Here is a 20,022-nt window from a genome sequence, read left to right on the forward strand (position 1 = left end):
AATGAGCATATCACATACTGTGCCTCAGGAATCTTGTAACAATATCTTTAGATAAGGTCCAGCAATCACCTCATTATTTCTGCCTCTTTGCCCACTTTAGATAGCATGCACTTAAAAGTTTAATTTTAGAACATATTTGGGGCAACAAGAATCATTAACTATATGTAACGATGATAATTAACATAACTTCATTTAATCCAACAATATCCTCAATCTATTACCTTACTAGAACAAAAAGAAAATCTTTCCTACTGAGTTTAGGGGTTACATAAAAATAAATGGATGAAAATGAAATTTAAGAGACCACAAAGTTACTATAAATTAAAAATAGCTTTACAACATAAAACCAGAGGGAGGCTTCTCAAAGTGCCCTTTCTACATTTATTTCCAGAATTCCAAATTTTAATTCAGCAACTTTTCTCACCTAACAAAGAGAAAACAAGTATGTACTGAAAGCCTCTTGAGTGATGCAAAAGAATAGCATGATTTCAGCCATCTACGTACTTGTTTACAAGCTGGGTGACAATCAACAGATGATGGATAAACAAAATGTGGTACATCCATACGCCAGACTATAATTCAGACTTAAAAAGCAATGAAATTCTGACACGTGATTTAACATGGATGAAGCTTGAGGACAGTATGCTAAGTGAAATAAGCCAGACACAAAAGGATAAATATTGCATGACTCTACTTATATTAGTTACCTAGAATATACAAAGTCATAAAGACAAAAAGAAGAACAGAGGTTACTAGGGGTAGTGGTGGGGGAACTAGAGAATTACTGTTTAATGAATATAGAGTTTCAGTTTTGGATGATGAAAAAGATATGGAGATTAATAGTAGTGATTGTTGCACAAGGTAAATGTACTTAATATCATTGAATTGTACACTTAAAAATGGCGATATGAGTAAATTTTGTTATATAGGATTTACAGTTAAAAACATACATAATGAAAAATAAAAATAAAACACAATAATTCTTCTGTGTACCCTAAAAATGTACCAAAATAAAAGTCATTCTTAATTTCAACTGAATATCTGGATCTTTAATGAAGGAAATGTCCTCTCTTCAAACATTTTAAAGCAAAAATTATGACATTTTCCCGTGGAATTTATAAGATGTGCATGTGAAATATATGTGATAACCATATTATAGGAAATGATGATAAGATAATTTCAAAATTTCTACATTTTCGCTTGAACTGGTATAATATTAACTCTAAATAGAACACAGAAAGTTAAGGATGCATATTGTAATCCTAGAAATCGCACATTTTTACATTAAAAAATGTAAAAAATAGATACAACAGATAAATTTTAATGGAATTTCAAACATTAAAGTGATCCAAAGAAGACAGGAAAGAAAAACAGAAGAGAAAAATAGGAAACAACCAAAAAACAAACAATAAAAATGGTAGACATAAACCCAGGCACTTTATTAAATGTTAACAGATTTTACTGAAATTTCAGTGGTGATGGTTACACAACTCCATAACTATACTAAAATCAGTGAATTGTACACTTTAAACAGAGTGTTATGGTATGTGAATTTTATCTTAATAAAGCTATTATTAAAGAAAATAAACAGAGGCAAATGAAAACACAATAGACTAAACACTATAATTAAAAGATACAGATTATCAGAATGATCAAAAAAGCATGACCCAACTACAGGTTAGCTACAAGAGGCATATTTCCAATATAAAGAGTCAGGTGGAGAAGTACATATCATCCAATCAGAAGTACATATCAAGTTCAAGACACTTGAGTCTTTAGAGTCAAACATTAAGCAATTTGTCCAAGATCACTTAGCTACGAAGTGCCAGAGTAAGAATTTTAACTCTGATTCCAGACTGTTAATAACTGCAAGCAGACAGTAAGAAGAGACAGAACGAAAACTAGAGTATAAAATCCAAATTGGGGCGGCCGGATGGCTCAGTTGGTTAGAGCACGAGCTCTCAACAACAAGGTTGCTGGTTCAATTCCCGCATGGGATGGTGGGCTGCACCCCCTGCAACTAAAGATTGAAAACGGCGACTGGACTTGGAGCTGAGCTGCACCCTCTACAACTAGACTGAAGCTAATGGGAGCTGATGCGCCCTGGAGAAACACACTGTTCCCCAATATTCCCCAATAAAATTTTAAAAAAGAAAAGGAAAGAAATTCTCTGTTAAAAAAATTTAAAATCCAAATTGTTTTAACCTCAATTAAAGGGAAGAAATCCCAGATTCTTAACTTCCCTATTGAAACCACTCCCCAAAAACACACAACTCTAAATGTATTTGCCTTATCTACATCCTTACAAGACTCCCTAAAAAAAATAAAGGAAGATTTTTTTATTTTCAGGTCTCCACTTTAGAGCATTTCTACTCATTGTCATCTTTAAATTCTTCAACAAATATTCTATAAATTGAACTGTAATCCAAAATGCAGGAAAAGAAACATGTCCCCAAACATTTCAAAGGACATTCTGTTAGAAGGGTTTTACGAATTTTCTTTCATAGGTTTTCATAAATTCTTTTGAACATGACATATTTAAGAGTCACAATTAGAAATACATTACAAAAGTATTGTCAAAAGGAAGGGAGTCACCGAACTTTCTCCTCTATATCCAGGGAGACTTCATTAGTTCAACAGAAGAATATTACGAGAGGTAAAAGGTATCAATCAATGACTGAATTCTACAGCTCTACCAGCTCACTCAAGTATTTTATTTATAAAGTCAGCAAATCTAAGTGAAGACAGTTACATTACTGGCATCCAAGATCATGAGATCAGAAAAACAAAAGAAATAATTGTTTTAGATTTTAACAATGGTACACCGATAGGGGATAAAAAAAGCAATAGCAAAAATAGGTGCCAGCTAAAGGAATCAATTTTTTTGAAAAACCACTAACAATCCAGTCTAGTTCCAATTCATCTTAGAAGAAGTTTGGAACATTTACTGAACATGGGATTTATAATCATATAGTTATTTTGTTGGACTCTATACTCTCATCTACTAGCTATATGACATCGGGCATGGCATTTATTGTTCTGTTCTATAAAATCAGGAATAAAAATAATGTATCACAGATTGTCATGAAGATTAAATGAGAAAGGGACAAGTGTATCTGTGGGTAGATACTTCGTATCTATTTTTAAGAGCTTGGGGGAAGGGAAAAAAGTTATTTTCTTATAAACAAATAAAACCCAAGTTCAGCAAATAAGAGTACCCTATATAACAAACCTGTAACAAAACTGTAAGCACACGTGTGCTCCAGAGAATGGTAGCAATGGTAGCCTCTAGGGGTTTAAACTGGGGGCTGGGGTCAGAGGTTCACAAATGGAGGAAACCTTATTTTTCAATATACACACATGACTTAAATTTCTTAAAATTTTAGGGTTCTCAAAAATTAAAATTTTTAATTATAAAATCAAAGATCTCTGTCCAAAATGGAAATTCTAATAATTTATGTACTTAAGAAAATTTATGTACTTCAAACTAGTTGTCTACAAAATACATTGTAGTAACACTTCCCAACCTTTATTAAGCTATGACACACATAAAAAAGTCATGCACAAAGCATACTTCCATGAGCTACCCATATTACAGCCTACATTTATAAAATATACAACTCTGGGCTTGCAAGTTATAAGCCTCTCCTTTTCTCCTACTCAAAAAAAATTTTTTTTTTCAGATGAGTAAACACAGTATCACATAAATCATTTTAAATCCACTCTAAACTATTCTAAAAACAAAAACATTGTTAAATAAAATCACTGGTAAACTTGCTAACTTCAGAATTTTAGCATTAGTTACAAAGTACTTAAAACCCACTTCACAACTATAATGACACACCATGGATTACAACCTCATAACTATAGACCAATGACCTAGCAAAAGGCTTTCTTCTGTTAGGTTGGTGCAAAAGTAATTGCGGTTTAAAAAGTGAAAAGCAATTGCAAAAACCGCAGTTACTTTTGCACCAACCTAATAGTTTCTATCCACACAACAGTCACTTTCGTACAAACTGATCATGTGTTGCCTATGTTGCTTATATTACTATTAAAGTGGGAGGAAAGATTTCTATGGGCTTTGGCTATCTTCCCTACAGTTATCTGGTCTTCACTATTCAGCTGCTATTTGAGTGCTGTTTTTCCAATATAGCATTTTTTAAAAGTGCTCTGTACTTACAGTCAGCCATCCTCGGTTAAGTCCTGATTCTGCTACTTTACTAGCATAGTGTGATTGTGGGCAAGTCACTGCACCTGAGTCTCAGTTTTCTTTTTGTTAAACAGAGTTAATATCCAGCTTCAATGGTTGCACGAAATGAATTCATATATGTCAAAGTGTTCTGTAAACTACAGTATCATGCTTATGTACATACCATGTTTCCCCGAAAATAAGACCTAGCCATACAATCAGCTCTAATGCTTAATATAAGACCCGATCTTATTTTACTATAAGACCCGGTATGATACGATATGATATGATATGATATGATATGATATGATATGATATGATATGATGATATGATATGATATGATATGATATGATATGATACAGGGTCTTATATTAATTTTTGCTCCAACAGACACACTAGAGCTGATTGTCCAGCTAGGTCTTATTTTCGGGGAAACACATTAGTAGTATAATTACATCAAATTATTAATTTCCTTAACAGGGAAAAAAATCTAAACTCCCAAAAGATACATGAAAACTATCAGATAAATTTCCCCAAAACACTAATTTTAACTACCTTATACTCCTAAAATCTCTTCAATAGCTCTAATCATCCACTCAATTAATAATTATTAACACCTATAATGATTAAGGTGATTTGCCAGGCAGTGCCAGACTTTGTGCTAAGTTCCTTATATATGTTGTTTCTAATCTTTATAACAACTCTGCAGGGTAGGTGTCATTCTCTTCATTTGAAAAAATTGAGCTATTTCCAAATTTTGCTATTATAAACAACCTTACAATGAATATTTTCAAAGTATATCTTTACCGGTGAAATTCTTAAGAGTGGAATTGTCAAGTCAAAGAATATATACATTTTGAATTTTGATAGATACTAACAAATTTCTGGCCAAAAAAAGCTAAAATAATTTACACTCCCAAGAAGACACTTTACCTGTACACTTGCCTACACTGGATGTTATAGCTATTTTTTTAATTTTTGTTTAATCCAATGGATAAAAAAATTACATTTTATTGTTTTCACAATAGTTATATTCCTTATCTTGCTAAAAGTCTCCAACAAAAGGAGATAAAAGAATACATTCATCAAACCTCAGCTTTCTGCTGCAGAGTTCCCTTTTTATACCCTCAACGCTGAGCATTCTGGATAGAACCCACAATCTACATGCATATATACACACACCTTTTAAATACATGGATAAGACACAAACACGAAACGCAAATTATTAAGTCTAACAAAAAATTTCACATAAACTAATTACTGTAACTTATAATGCTGTGCTGCACTAAAATATGATATAATATGGAAAATATATATATAAACCAGAAAGATAACTAGGAATATTATGAAATCCCTTTAAACCAATATCCCCTTTTTCCAGGAGTAGTTTTAACTTTCAAAGCTCTTTCATAAATTCTAAGAATTTCTTTTCTTAATTCTAACAGTCTTCACAGCCTCTCATCAGGGTTCCTTTACTGCTCAGAATACAAGGAGTCCAGAGAGGAAATACAGAATGAAAAAACTTGGAAATAAAATCTGCTTGCTTGGTACATTAAAATCACTGAAAATTGCTATTCTTTATGAGGATTATTTGTAACTTTGTTAACAGTTCATTTTTGAATTATTTAAGCAAAAACAAACAAGATATGAGTTTATCTTAATAATATACAATAGAGATTGTATGTAATCTGATCTCAGTGTAAATTAAGCATAAAGAATAAAGTCTTGTGAAGGAAATTTACAACGTTTAGCATTCTTTTACATTTGGTTTATTGTATACTTTCTAAAGCAAATATATATTATAAATTCAGAAAAAAATTCAACAAATCATTTTTATTCACCATTGTTCACTGAAGACAGTAATATATCACATAAAGCACAAATAGATTTCCTATAAACAGAATAAATATTATGCTGGTCTTTGAACAGCAATAAAAACAACACAATCAGAAATTAATGTGGGGGGAAGCTCCATATTTGATTAAATTTCAAACATAAAGATATATTATTACAATAAAGGCAACTGCATCATATGAAACTTAAAAAAAAAAAAAAAACTCCATCTTCTACTAGTGTTCCTTGTCAAAAGTTTCCACTAACATGGTTATCTATCACCACTATGTTGGAAATCAGGTTTCTAAGAATATATCCAGTTTGGAATAATAACTATCAAACTTCAATGGTTAGTTACCAATCACACAAACAATGTTTATATGACATAAAATCTGTAAACAATTTATTTTCACTGTGTTATTTTTATGAACTTACCATCCATAACCAGATATTCCAACAGGAGCATTTTAAATGGAACACTCCAAGGGTTAAAGACTTTAATGGTGGGAAAATTATATCCCAGATAAGAATCTTGCCATGACGCACCCCCCAAAAAAGCACTAGCTGAATATATTCATAGTAAACAAAAACACACAATTTTTGTGTGTTTTCTAGTTACAAACAGTCCTTTTTGATAGGCAGAAAGTATTCTTGCAGGTTATTATTTCATAATTCTTCATCTAAAAACATTCATTTAATCCTTCCATAACATTCATTAAACTTACTAGGTAGAAATCGTTAGGATAGCTAACAAAAGGGAAACAAACACTAATAAGACCAAGTCTCTTGTCTCAAGAGGACATTAAAATACAGAAACAATTTTAACATAATATGGAAAGTGGTATACCAAATAAGAAATCTGGGGGGAAAAATTAAATGCTCTCGAAGACAGAGGAAAGGGATTACTTCTCACCCGAAGGATATGGAAAACTGTGCTAGTAGAGGTAACATGAGAATAGTGCCTTTAAGGACACACAGTAATTGGAAATGTGGGAGGAGAGAACAGGTTTGCCCACTGGGGAAAGAGTGATGAAAGGCATGGATAGGAAAGAACCAGCCATGTTTGGCAATAGCATATAGTCTGGCTTGGCTGAGTCACAGCGCTGATAAAAGGAAATGGAAGAAATAAGATTAGAAAGAAAATCAGTGACAAAGGAAGGTAGTCATACATGCTACACTCTTTTCTCTAACATGAAACCCCTAATGGAAATCATCTTTCTTATCTTCATTTACAGAGAATTTGAACTCTTTCGTAATATTTTCTTTCCTGAATCGAAGTCATTTGTGTACTTGTCTTATTTTCCACAACATGACTACAAGCTTCTCATGAGCAGGACCCACATCTGATTCATTTTTATATACTTCTCAAATGCCCTGAACATAGATACTAAATAAGCATTTTTTAAATGAATGAAAAAATGCATGAATGAATATTTTGACCGTGTCATTTAACGTCTCTGGGACTCAGATACTCATTTATACCAGAAGTTTGCAAACTTTAAGAGCCATACAGTAAGTATTTTCGGCTTCACAAGCCTTTCAGTCTCTGCTACAGCTACACAGCATTGCGGCTGTAGAGCAAAAGCGGCCCCAGACCACACGTATATGAATGAGCATGGCTGTCTGCCAATAAAACTTCATTTACAAACAGGCCCACGGATCATAGTTCAGAGACTCCTCACCTATAAAAACTTAAATTTAACGCAGTATATTGTACAAATACATTTAAATGTAAGTATTATATGCAAATCTGTTTCTTACATAATGACAAAACCTCAGCCAAAAATTTCAGACAAGAAGATAAAAAATAAAAAAGGGTGTAAATAGGAAAATGTGAATATAAGGCATAAAACCTGGTAAATTTGGACCATTGGATAGTTCCACCAAATCCACCTTCTCCCGACACTTGTTACTATCACCATCTGTGTGATCTTAAATCACACCCTCTTTAGGCCTTAATTTTTAATCTATAAAATAAATTGGTTAGAACAGATAATTCTAAGCTAGAACTCTATGATCTTAAGAATTGTTCCAAAATTAAATTTACAGATTTTGACTGGAAATTTTACCTAGAAAATTATATTCATAAATAATTTTGAATCCATACCAGAACAAAATACACCACCAGAAACAAAGTATAACATACTAGAATAATAAATTAAGATAACTTAATACCTAGGACAATTGATCTAATGAGCTTTTGGACACATTATTCATAATCATATTTTAGTACCTGAAAACTAAGGTTTCAGTACTAAACACGCCTGGAAAATCAGTTTAATAGCAAATAAGGTTAATTCACCTAACTAGAATTGTGCTATCAGAAGAATACTCAGATTGTTTTAAAAAAATAAATAAATACTTTTCCCAAAATAGAGAAGGTAGAAAGATTTGATATTAAATGTCACCATATGCCATTAAAAAGAAAAAGTAAAATCTTACTTCTGGCTTCACATGCCTTGCCCATGGTATAATAATTAATAAATCACTGGACTCACTGATATATTTAGTTAAAAATCTGAAGTTTACAAATTTAAAAGTCAAAGTCCATGCAATATTTAACAAACTAGCTGTCACTCATTAGGTGTAATGGCAATTTTATAACTTTTCCATTTTTACTTTTCAAATCAAGATAGGTAACAGAATAAAAACTCTGCTCTTTTCACAAACTATTTTCAAAGAATTGTTGGGTCAATTAAAATTCTACAATTCATCACTACTCACATTTACAAAAGCAACACAATTATACGGCTTTCTGAAATATAAGTTAACAGTTCATTACAAACTTACCAAACATTTGGCAAATTCTTTGTTTTCTGAAAGAAATCCATAACCTGGATGTACCTTAGAAATGAAAACAAAAAACACTTTTAATTTTACCATATTGCAAAATTTTGATAAGCAAAATATAAAGTGTATTAATGTGTTTATTGTTCAAGGCCCTGAGTAAGGTTACTTCTCTTACATACTGGTCAGCTCCAACTCACATTCGTAAGTACAAAGTCAAATTCCAAGAAACTGCCTATTTTACCCTCACTTCAGATACACTATCTATGTCCTAACTGTAGTCAGGGCCATCTACCTACACATCTTCCCATCCACCTGCATATGACTACACTATTCGAAATAACTCAAACTCTGTTTATGGGGACTAACTATGGCCACAAGTTTGGAGAATTTTCTAATGGCTGGTAGGTCAAAGAATTATGTTAATGGAAACGCTTTGAGAGACAGATTAAAAAACAAAAAACTCAATTCCCCTTCTTTACAGTACCAGGTACTGCTACTTTCCAAAACCCTGGCCACTAAGCCAACTAACATCTTATTCCTGATGACATGAATGTACTCAGCCACTACCCAATGAGCAGTTGCTGTCAAATCTAACTAAAATGAAAGTTTAGTTTTACTTTTTTTTTGTACTCTGAATTTTTTTCCTTCTAATGTTTACTCTTCTTTCCCTCCTCACCCTACTTAGCCATTCCCAGCCTCTTTATGCTATGCTGTGCAAGCCACACCACTACAATCTAAATTCTACCACCCTGCTCTAATCAAGTAATTTTTGATTCTACCACAAGTGGCCAAACATAAATTTAGCCACTCTATGATCAGTCAGTATTAAATATATTTCCAGTAGAAATTCTGCTTTAAGGAAAGTCAAATTTCTGGAGAGGCCAGTGTAGTAATCTAGAAGTAGCTACATCCAAGATTTTTTAAAACTAAACCAAACTTTACAAACATGGTACAGAATAATGTAAACTACCACAGCACAGGATGAATTTCACTCCATCAATCTTATTTTATATAAATGTTCAACTAAAGATTGCATTCTGACAAGCTATAGTTAAAAGGTTAAGAGCTTTACCTTCATTAACTCTGCTAATAAACTGTAAACATCTATAATGCGGATTCATGAATTCAGTTTTTTATTTAAACATGCATCTTACTAAAACATTTCTTTCAAAAGAAAGTAAACACTAACTGAAGCACTCCAGGCTAATTGCTGGTGTTGGCTGCTTCCATCCAATTTTAGAGATAACTTTGCATAGTTTTTAACATTATATGTAATTGGTTCTCTGATACTAACACACACACACACACACACACACACACACACACACACACACTTCATTCAAACAGAATTGGGGGTGGGGAGAATTATTGATTTCTCCATGTAAGTTATCTATTGATGTGATTAAACTAATTACCAATTACATTGTTTATATTTCTGGAAGTACAACTGGGTGTACATAATTTTTAAGTAATTAAAACAGAATTTTAACTAGGTTATTTTAAGTCTTGTTTATAATACAGAATTTTTTTTAATGCTATTATTACACTGAAAGGGTTAATACTCAAAACTAATTGGGATTTCTTCTTATTTTTTTTCCTAGCAAATTTGGAAATGAACTGAAACCGCTCCCTGGTGTGAAAGCTGAATCCAGCAGCCACCTGCAGGATCAGCCACCAACACTGCCAGATGCTACAAAGCCTTTGATTTCCAGTAACGAATTCGGCCACATTTAACTCATGTGACATGAACTAACTGCAACAGCATTTTCAATCGTTCTTTTTTTTTTTTCCTTTTAATACAAACTCTAGCTTTCTGCTCATTACATATGAAACAGCTGCAGCAGATAGATTCATTCAGACTCACAGCTTGGGACCTGGTTTTCTTAATGGCTTCCATGATGGCATCCATGTTGAGGTAGCTTTTACTGGTGGGAGCTGGGCCAACACAGACAGCCTCATCCGCCATTTTCACATGAACCTGAAGAGACAAATCTCTATATTAATAGATGCTCCCAGCAAAAAGAACTGCCATCATCTGCAAATATACACAAAATTGCAAATCTGATAGTTTCACATATCATTGATGCAGTCAGATCTCTTTTTGAATATACACTAAAAAGTAACAATGGAACAAATAAGCTGAGAAACTATATTAACCATGATTTCATTTATTACAAGCCTAATCCATTGTCTGACCAAACAATTTCCATAATATTCTCTACCAATTTGATTAAGTTAAATCACAGCAAATGACTTTAGCCTTTCATTGGGTTCCACTATACATAAATTTTATATCAAAACTACCCTGTTACATGTAGCCAGGGGAGCCCAATATTTTAATAGCAAGCACTCATCCCAGTTCTAGCAAGCTCTCCAGAAAGTGAGGATAATTAGAGGGATTGAATGAAGGGATTCAGTGAATGTCCCTGCACAGCATCAGGTTAGCACCAGGCACAAATTAAAGCCCAGGACTAAAGAGTCCAATATCACTACAAATGAACCAGAAAATCTTAAGAACCATTTAAATACTCTCACATTTGATCCTCATCCATTTTATCTTTATTGCTAAAAGAACTGATATATGCATTAAGTCATAAACCTACTCAAAACTCAGGTACACATGCTCCATTTGAAGACTATGCACTGTAAAACGTTTGAAATCTATTTCTGTTTAACAGAGGCTGGTCATTCAATACCGAAAAGAATGTTTACTTCTAAAAGAAATCTATTCTTTTAAAATGATGAAGGGATTCATATACAAGATGTGACCAAACAATATGATGAATGTTTAAATTTTAAAAATGTATTACAGTAAAGGACACATTGCCATTAATCCCCCTCAAAATACTGCCCCTTGCTTCAAACACACTTATCCCATTGTTTTTGCCACTTTCTGATGCAGTTCTGGAAGTAATCTTTCGTGAGTGTCTTTAGTTGTACTGTCATGGCTGCCTCCATGTCCTGAATCTTTTTGCCTTTGGGGAAGAGCCAGAAGTCGCACGGTGCCAGATCCAGTGAATAAAGTTGATGAGGACATATCATAATGTTTTTATCTGACAGAAATTGCCATATACCAGAAGCGATGTATAACACAGAGTGTTGTCATGATGGAGGATGATTACGACACACTTTAAAACACACCTTCGCTCAACCGTAGCTCACACCCAACTGACTGCTCCGAACAAGGTGAAACTTGTCACACACTGTTACTAAGGTTCAATACCATCGCTTCCCATATTGAAGATCCCTCCCTGCCTTTCTGTTGGATGGCACTCAGCTGCAGGATTCACCATAGAAAGGCTCCGTGTAACACACTCATTGCTTCTGGTACGGAAATTTCTGTCAATATTAATAAAAATATTATGGTGTGTTCTCATCCACCTTATTCACTGGATCTGGCACCGTGTGACTTTTGGCTCTTCCTCAAAGTCAAAATGACCATGGAAGGTAAACGTTTTGAATCGATTCAGGACATCGAAACAGTGACGACAGTGCAACTAAAGCCAAACACAAAAGAGGACTTCCAGAACTTCTCCAGAAAGTGGCAAGAATGATGGGATAAATGTGCTCAAAGCAAAGGGGAGTATTTTGAGGGGGATTAACGGCAATGTGTCTTTTACTGCAGTAGATTTTTTTTATTTAAACATTCACTGTATTGTTGGATCACACCTCGTATTTTTGAAATGGGTTTTCTTAACAGTTTTCCTATTTAAGGAACTCCCAATCAGTATAAATTTGTTTTACAAGACAAATATAAAAACTGGAGCACATACATATACCTGGACATTTTTGACCCACCCCACTTCCTCACCAAAAGTCAAAGGTGGCAAAAGCTTTTGTGTTATTGCTAAGTGATATTTTATGCTGTGAAGTAATGTTTTAAGAAATACTTCGTTTTAAAAGAGATCTACAAAAAAGTAAACCAAGAGAGTCATCTTTTAGAAAGCCAAGTTCTCTTTATCAATTCAATATATATTTTCAATTCAGTAAAAATTTTATTGTGTATTAAAAGGTAAAAGATACTTGTCAGAGGGATTTGACGATCAATATCTTACTATATAATAAAATACTCAAATACATACACTCTATAATTTCTTTTAAAAAACCCACTTCAAGGAAAGGCAGCCGTGCTCACAGTGGGATCCTAAACATTCCTATGTTCAAAGCAAGGCTCTCCTCATGGTTGTCTGTGCACTGCTATTCCCAACCTCACGTTGCTCTTCTTCCCTCAGACCAGAATGCCCCCTCCTCTATTACCCTCTGCCTAGTTCACATCCTATTATTAGCAGTTTTGTTGCTATAATTGTGGTTGTGGGTTTTTGTGTGTGGTTTTTTTTTTTGGGGGGGGGGGTCCTGTAAGAAAGAAACTGACTACTGAACAATCCTTTAAAAAGAATACATTAACATTAAAGTATTTAAAGTTAAATTCACACTTATTCTGTATGTATTTTATTTCCCTCCAGATATTACCCATTATTAAAGATGTACTTAAAGTTTCACTTCTGTTACTAGTTCATTCCCAAGTACTTCAGCTTCATCTCCTTTAATCTGAAATCCAACAGTACTTAGTGCAAAATTTGGAATTTAATCACATCCTGCCCAGCAATGTCATTTAGACTGCTTTACAAATTGTCTGTTACAATTTATACATGCTCCTCCACCACATCATGGTGTCCTACGAGGCAGAGGTCGTATCTTAAATTCCTTTTTTTCAATCTCCCCCAGAAGAGTGTGTCATGCGGGGCGACCTTGGGGGTCTCTGGTCCCGCTCCCCACAAGAGAACGCAGGACATGGTGAGGCCAAAAAGGAACACCCACGGAGCCATAGATGGGGGAGTCATACCACTATATTCTCGCTGGCAGCATCCGCCTCTCTGCAATCCGCTCTTGCTAGCCCAGCCACCATCTTCTTGCTAGCCCCCATTCTTTTCTCTTCTCTCTGCTAGCACAGCCACAGCAGTTATATTAGTGGCCAATGGCTCACTGGTTACAGCTGACGGCCATCCAATCACATTGATGGCCATTTACTAACTGAGCCAGCACCTGTCTATGTGAGGCCGAGAGCCTGGAAACTGCTTTCTGGGGCTCTGTCCCCACAAGTGTTATGGTCTAAAAGCTTGTTAATGCATATGTATACTTGGATACCAATTTACTTAACAACTTTCATTGTTAAGCCATTGTCTTTGTGGTAAAAGTCTAACTACACGAAATAAAATCTTCTCCAATCTTAGCAATACATATGAGAACTAAAAGTTGTATGGGGGGAAGAAACTAAAAGATGTACACGTGCATACATATGTATATATTTATACATCAAAAATTTCTATAATAAACATGCATCAAAAAGCAAAAAGGAGGGCCAGCCAGGTGGCTCAGGCAGTTAGAGCTCCGTGCTCCTAACTCCGAAGGCTGCCGGTTCGATTACCACATGGGCCAGTGGGCTCTCAACCACAAGGTTGCCAGTTCAATTCCTCGACTCCCGCAAGGGATGGTGGGCAGCGCCCCCTGCAACTAAAATTGAACACGGCACCTTGAGCTGAGCTGCCGCTGAGCTCCTGGATGGCTCAGTTGGATGGAGCATGTCACATCAACCACAAGGTTGCCGGTTCAACTCCCGCAAGGGATGGTGGGCTGTGCCCCTGCAACTAGAAAACGGCAACTGGACCTGGAGCTGAGCTGCGCCCTCCACAACTAAGACTGAAAGGACCACAACTTGACTTGGAAAAAAGTCCTGAAGTACACACTGTTCCCCAATAAAGTCCTGTTCCCCTTCCCCAATAAAATAAAATAAAAAAAGTAAAAAGGAGGGGAATCTTAATAGTATTTTGATTTATTTACTTTCAATCTTTTCTTTAAATATACTTTTGTAACCATACTGCATACATAATTTTGTATCCTTTTGTTTTTTGTTTGTTTTTTTTAAATATTTTTGTATTTAGTATATTTCACACAGTTAACATGTTGGTTTTTTCTGTGTGTGTTTTTATTTGGTTTTGTTTGTTTGTTTGTTTGTTTGTTTTAAAGATTTTATTGGGGAAGGGGAACAGGACTTTATTGGAGAACAGTGTGTACTTCCAGGCCTTTTTTCCAAGTCAAGTTGTTGTCCTTTCAATCTCAGTTGTGGAGGGTGCTGTTCAGCTTCAAGTTGTTGTTCTTTCAGTCTTAGTTGTGGAGGGCGCAGCTCAGCTCCAGGTCCAGTTGCCATTGCTAGTTGCAGGGGGGCACAGCCCACCATCCCTTGCGGGAGTCGAACCGGCAACCTTGTGGTTGAGAGAATGCGCTCCAACCAACTGAGCCACCTGGGAGCTCAGCGGCAGCTCAGCTCAAGGTGCCCTGTTCAATTTTAGTTGCAGGGGGCGCTGCCCACCATCCCTTGTGGGAGTCGAGGAATTGAACTGGCAACCTTGTGGTTGAGAGCCCGTGCTCCAACCAACTGAGCCATTCGGGAGGCAGCTCAGCTCAAGGTGCCGTGTTCAATCATAGTTGCAGGGGCAGAGCTCACAATCCCTTGCGGGACTCAAGGAGTTGAACTGACAACCTTGTGGTTTAGAGCCCACTGGCCCATGTGGGAATCGAACCGGCAGCCTTCGGAGTTAGGAGCATGGAGCTCTAACCGCCTGAGCCACCGGGCCGGCCCCTCCGTTTGTTTTTTAACTAACATAATATTTTTCCTATATTATCACAAACTCTTCGTAATCATATTGAGAATTTAGCTGAAAGCCTAACATATTTTAGCAGATGATTAATATTAGTTGAAGAAATATTCAAATAAATTATACATATACAGCAGGTCAAGACTGCTTATGGACTTCACAAAGAAAAGTAAAATACATGGTGTTTCTAAAGAATCAGTTGGTTTCTTTTCTTCTATTTCTCAGACACAAACCTTACTTTAGGGTAGAAGGGCTAGCGCAGGGTCGTTACCAGCAAAAATGCTGCGCAAAGCCATTTGAAAGAAAAAACTAGAATCCTCTGTTTCCTCAGTTCCCAAGGAGATATGTATGAGTCAACTAGGAAAGGGCAGTTTAAAAACTTTTGAAACTCAATTTCAATTTTGGTGTATGCAGTATTGTTGTTATTGTTGTACTAAATGGGTGAGGTGCTTTCTTTGATTTAATAATATAGAACAACCTATTCAAGCAGTACAGATGCACTTCTGAAGAATGTCTTACTTGACTAAGCTGACTAGATATATTTACGTTTCTAACCTTGCAACATCTTGAAAAATATAAACTCCTTTCTATACAATTCAATAGTATATACACACCATGGAAAGTTTAAATTGAGGTAAACTCAGCAACTGACTAGCATATTGCTAACTACAGTTTCAAAAAGAAAAAAAGATTTTAAGTACTAAGATTCTCAGTAGAGCAGTCAAATCTTCATAAACTTTTACACTAGAAAAGTTCCTAATAGAGGTTTCTAAAAATTATCAGTTTCCTCCACAATCGTTTAGTTTTATATTTTGAATTTTTGTATTCTTTATAGAGAAGAAAATTACTTGTATCAGCCTATCATCTTACAAATAATGATCAGAACAAATGGTGTAATTTTCAACTTACAAGACTGAAAAAAAATTATCTTCTTTATTGACTTCTTTAAAATGAATGCACACACTTGGCTATAGATAGGTTAAAATTGTGCCAGAATTCAAAACTATGAATTTGTGCAAAATTCCTATTAGTCCATCAGATGCCGTTAGAAATATTCTGCTTAGTCCCTATCCTTATGAAATATATTGCATCTTAGTGTTAAACAGTAGACTAACCTAGATCTGAGTGAAAGCTTTTAAATACCTTCTAAACTAGTACAAATTATAAAAGACAAGGAAGAAAAGCAGCTTTAAAGATATTTTTTCATACTGGAACATTTTTTTGGAAACCTAACATTTCAACAAGACCTGCACTGACATGGGCATTATTTACCATGACCATGAATACTTGGGTTTTCCTTCTGATAATCCTTCAATGCAAGCACTAGGTAGAACACTAAGGATGACATAATTAGATGTGCTCCTTGCCGGAACACAGCAATGCCTCACAAAGTCTGGCCAGACTTCAGTACCCACCGAATCTAACCAAATTCTCTAACATTACCAACAAACAAAAATCACCCTTAAAGACTGAAAAGTTAAAGAAAGGAATGTCAACTGTATCAATCTTAATTTGAAGAATTGGAGAGAAAAAAATCCGTTTCAAACAACCATATAAAATTCTGTTTCTAAGAGGAAAAAAGAAAACCCATCTCTCTATTTTATACAAAATGTCTAAAGTCCAAAGAGACTAATACAAATGTCAACAGGCTAGCATTCTGGCACATGCATTCTAGAAAGACAATTTGATCCCTAGAAAATGATTTTTTAAAGTCAGTAAATATTACATTCACTTTTATTTCATTTTGTAAAATTGCATGTGTAGCACGACACGTTTATTCACAATTTTTAGATGGCAGAATTAATGACTTTACTATTTTTCTTCTATTACAATTTACATAATTTTCAAAGCAGTAAGACCAAAAACTAAAAATTACAGGGGAAAAAAAATGGTTTTTGTTTCAAAACTCCCAATCCATTTTCTACAATCTGGTTTTTTGGTTTTTTTGTTGTTGTTTTTAACGGTACAGTTGAGGATCTGGGAATAGAATTTTTGTGTGTTTTTTTTTTACTTTTTATTGGGGAATATTAGGGAACAGTGTTTCTCCAGGGCCCATCAGCTCCAAGTAGTTGTCCTTCAATCTAGTTGTGGAGGGCGCAGCTCAGCTCCAAGTCCAGGCACCATTTTCAATCTTAGTTGCAAGGGGCACAGCGCACCATCCCATGCAGGAATTGAACTGGCAACCTTGTTGTTGAGAGCTCACACTCTAACCAACTGAGCCATCTGGCCATCCCTCAGGAAGCTCATTGTCTTCAATCTAGATGTGGAGGGCACAGCTCACTGGCCCATGTGGGAATCGAACCGGCAACCCTGTTGTTCAGAGCTTGCGCTCTAACCAACTGAGCCATCCGGCCGCCCTATAATCTGGATTTTATATCACAAAATGGAACTGACCCTGACTCAATCCTGGAACTGAAACAAAGTTTTGTCTAGTCTTCGTTTGGCAGCAATGCATGAGGATGTCCTAAACAACAAAAGAATGAAAAGCAGGATGACTAGAACCATAATTTCATTCCACTGACCCCTGGCACAAGCATCAAGGGAAAGATGGCAGGGATGGAGGGGGAGGAGATATCAAGTATGAAAGCCAAAACAGTGCCACCATGCAGAGACACAATGGCAGGGGAAGAAATAGCAATCAGTGGCAGTGGGGGGAGGAGTGGGAGGTGTTGATATGGTTGGTTGTAAAGGTTGGGAGAGGCAGTGATAGCTGAGAAAGAATTTAAGTACTTTTTTAGCCTAGGAAACTCTTGAACAAATGCCTTTGGGAAGTAATCTATAGAATATAAAAAGCTAAAAACACCTGAGAGATTAAACAATTCACAGTATAAGGTTTCGGACTGGGTGGCAGAGCTAAGCGGTAGGGGGAGTCAGGAGATGGGGGAGGAACACAACTCATCTTCTCCTACACAAATGCAATAAATACAAGCAAGCTGGGATTTTAAAAGGAGAGGGAGGGGAGGGAAAAGGAGAGGAGGGGCAGGGAGGGAGCGGAAGGGGGGAGGGAGAGAGAGAGAGAGAGAGAGAGAGAGAGAGAGAGAGAGAGAGAGAGAGAGAGAAAAGCAAGCAAGCAGGAAAAACAGAAGATAAAGACAGAAAACTGACAAAACAGTGTGTTTGCTACACACTCCAAGACAAGCCTCCAAAGCCCGACTCCCCAGTCACTGTTGCCTGGAAGCTCTTCTCTATAGAAATTCTTGAGCCACGACTGCAGAAGGATGCCAAGAATGGGTATAAATGAAGGCAGGTTTATAGATTTGGTAGCAGAAATTAGGACAGAGCCTTTAATTTCCATTTGATCTGTGAAACAAGAGACAGGATCACATTCTCACAGAAGGGAGTCATTGGCAGTGCAGGACTAGAAAGGCTAGAAACGGTCATTGGGAACATGGAAAAGCAAACGTACAGGAGAAATCTAGTAAGACTGCCAGGTAGTGTTGATGTTCATAAATGGTTGTTTTTGTTGTGAAGGAACTTAGGGCAACAACATGGGACAGCCTCTGTGGAAAATGGTATGGAGGTTCCTCAAAAAATTAAAACTAGAACTACCATATGATCCAGCAATTCCACTTCTATTTACCCAAAGGAAATGAAATCAGGATCTCAAAGAGAAGTTAGCATCTCCGGGTTCACTGCAGCACTATTCACACCAGCTTCGATGTGGAAACAACCTACATGTCCAAGAACAGATAAATAGATTAAAAAAAAGTATGGTATAGCCATACAATGGAATACTATTCAGCCTTTAGAAAGAAAGAAATGCTGCAGTATATTACAATATGATGGACCTTGAGGACATTACATTAAGTGAAATAAACCAGACACAAAGACAAATACTGCATAATTCCACTGATCTGAGGTACCTATGTCAACTGGCAAAAAATAACTCTCCAGATAAATCCACAAGAAAAACAGTTTATTTGGGAAAAAGAAACAAAAACCACCGCTGCAGAGGGGGAAAACACATTCCTCCAACCCGGGACTCCAACTGGCTCCCACGTGAAGAAGGAAAATAATGGCCAGGTTCCAAGATAGCTATTCTATTTATTAGCATCCCTCCCCCTGAAGTTACCACAAAGTTCAGGGCTAGAGAGTCAACAGGGGGCCCAGCTCCAACTACAGTCCTCCCAGCAACATGGTTAAGCAGGCCAAGGTGTCGGTTCACTTTTATCACCTAAAATAGTCAAATTCATACTATCAAGACTAGAATTGTGATTACTAAGGGTTGGGGGGGAGAGTTATTAATCAACAGGCATAAAGTCTCAGTTAAGTAAGAAGATGACGTATAAGTGCTTAGACATCTGCTGTACAACATTGTACCCATAGTCAACAATAATGTATAATACACGTAAAATTTGTTAAAAGGATAAATCTCATGTTGAGTGTTCTTACCACACTGAAAAACAAAATTTTTACAGAAAGAATGAATGAAGTTTTTGGAGATAATGGTAAATATCAAAGAAGTTTAAAGTGGGTGAGGGGTTAGCTACTCTCTTACTCCATATCTTGCTAAAAACTTATAATAAAAGCAATTCTTTGTCCAAATACCTTGAATA

At 35.8% G+C, this 20,022-nt stretch overlaps 1 protein-coding gene across 1 annotated transcript in view; it reads right to left on the minus strand.

The window, feature by feature from the left end:
- The window catches only part of PCCA (propionyl-CoA carboxylase subunit alpha), a 358,009-nt gene that overhangs the window by 279,414 nt on the left and 58,573 nt on the right, over positions 1–20,022 (minus strand). The window contains exons 5-6 of the mRNA XM_019754213.3: positions 10,678–10,791; positions 8,814–8,867 (exon numbers count right to left, since the gene is read on the minus strand). Coding sequence (XP_019609772.1) covers positions 8,814–8,867; positions 10,678–10,791 — 168 coding nt within the window. The remainder of the gene's footprint in view (positions 1–8,813; positions 8,868–10,677; positions 10,792–20,022) is intronic.

The sequence above is a fragment of the Rhinolophus sinicus genome, chromosome 16 (assembly GCF_057876585.1).
Source record: "Rhinolophus sinicus isolate RSI-liver-muscle chromosome 16, RSI-T2T, whole genome shotgun sequence".
NCBI classification, from domain to species: Eukaryota; Metazoa; Chordata; class Mammalia; order Chiroptera; family Rhinolophidae; genus Rhinolophus; species Rhinolophus sinicus.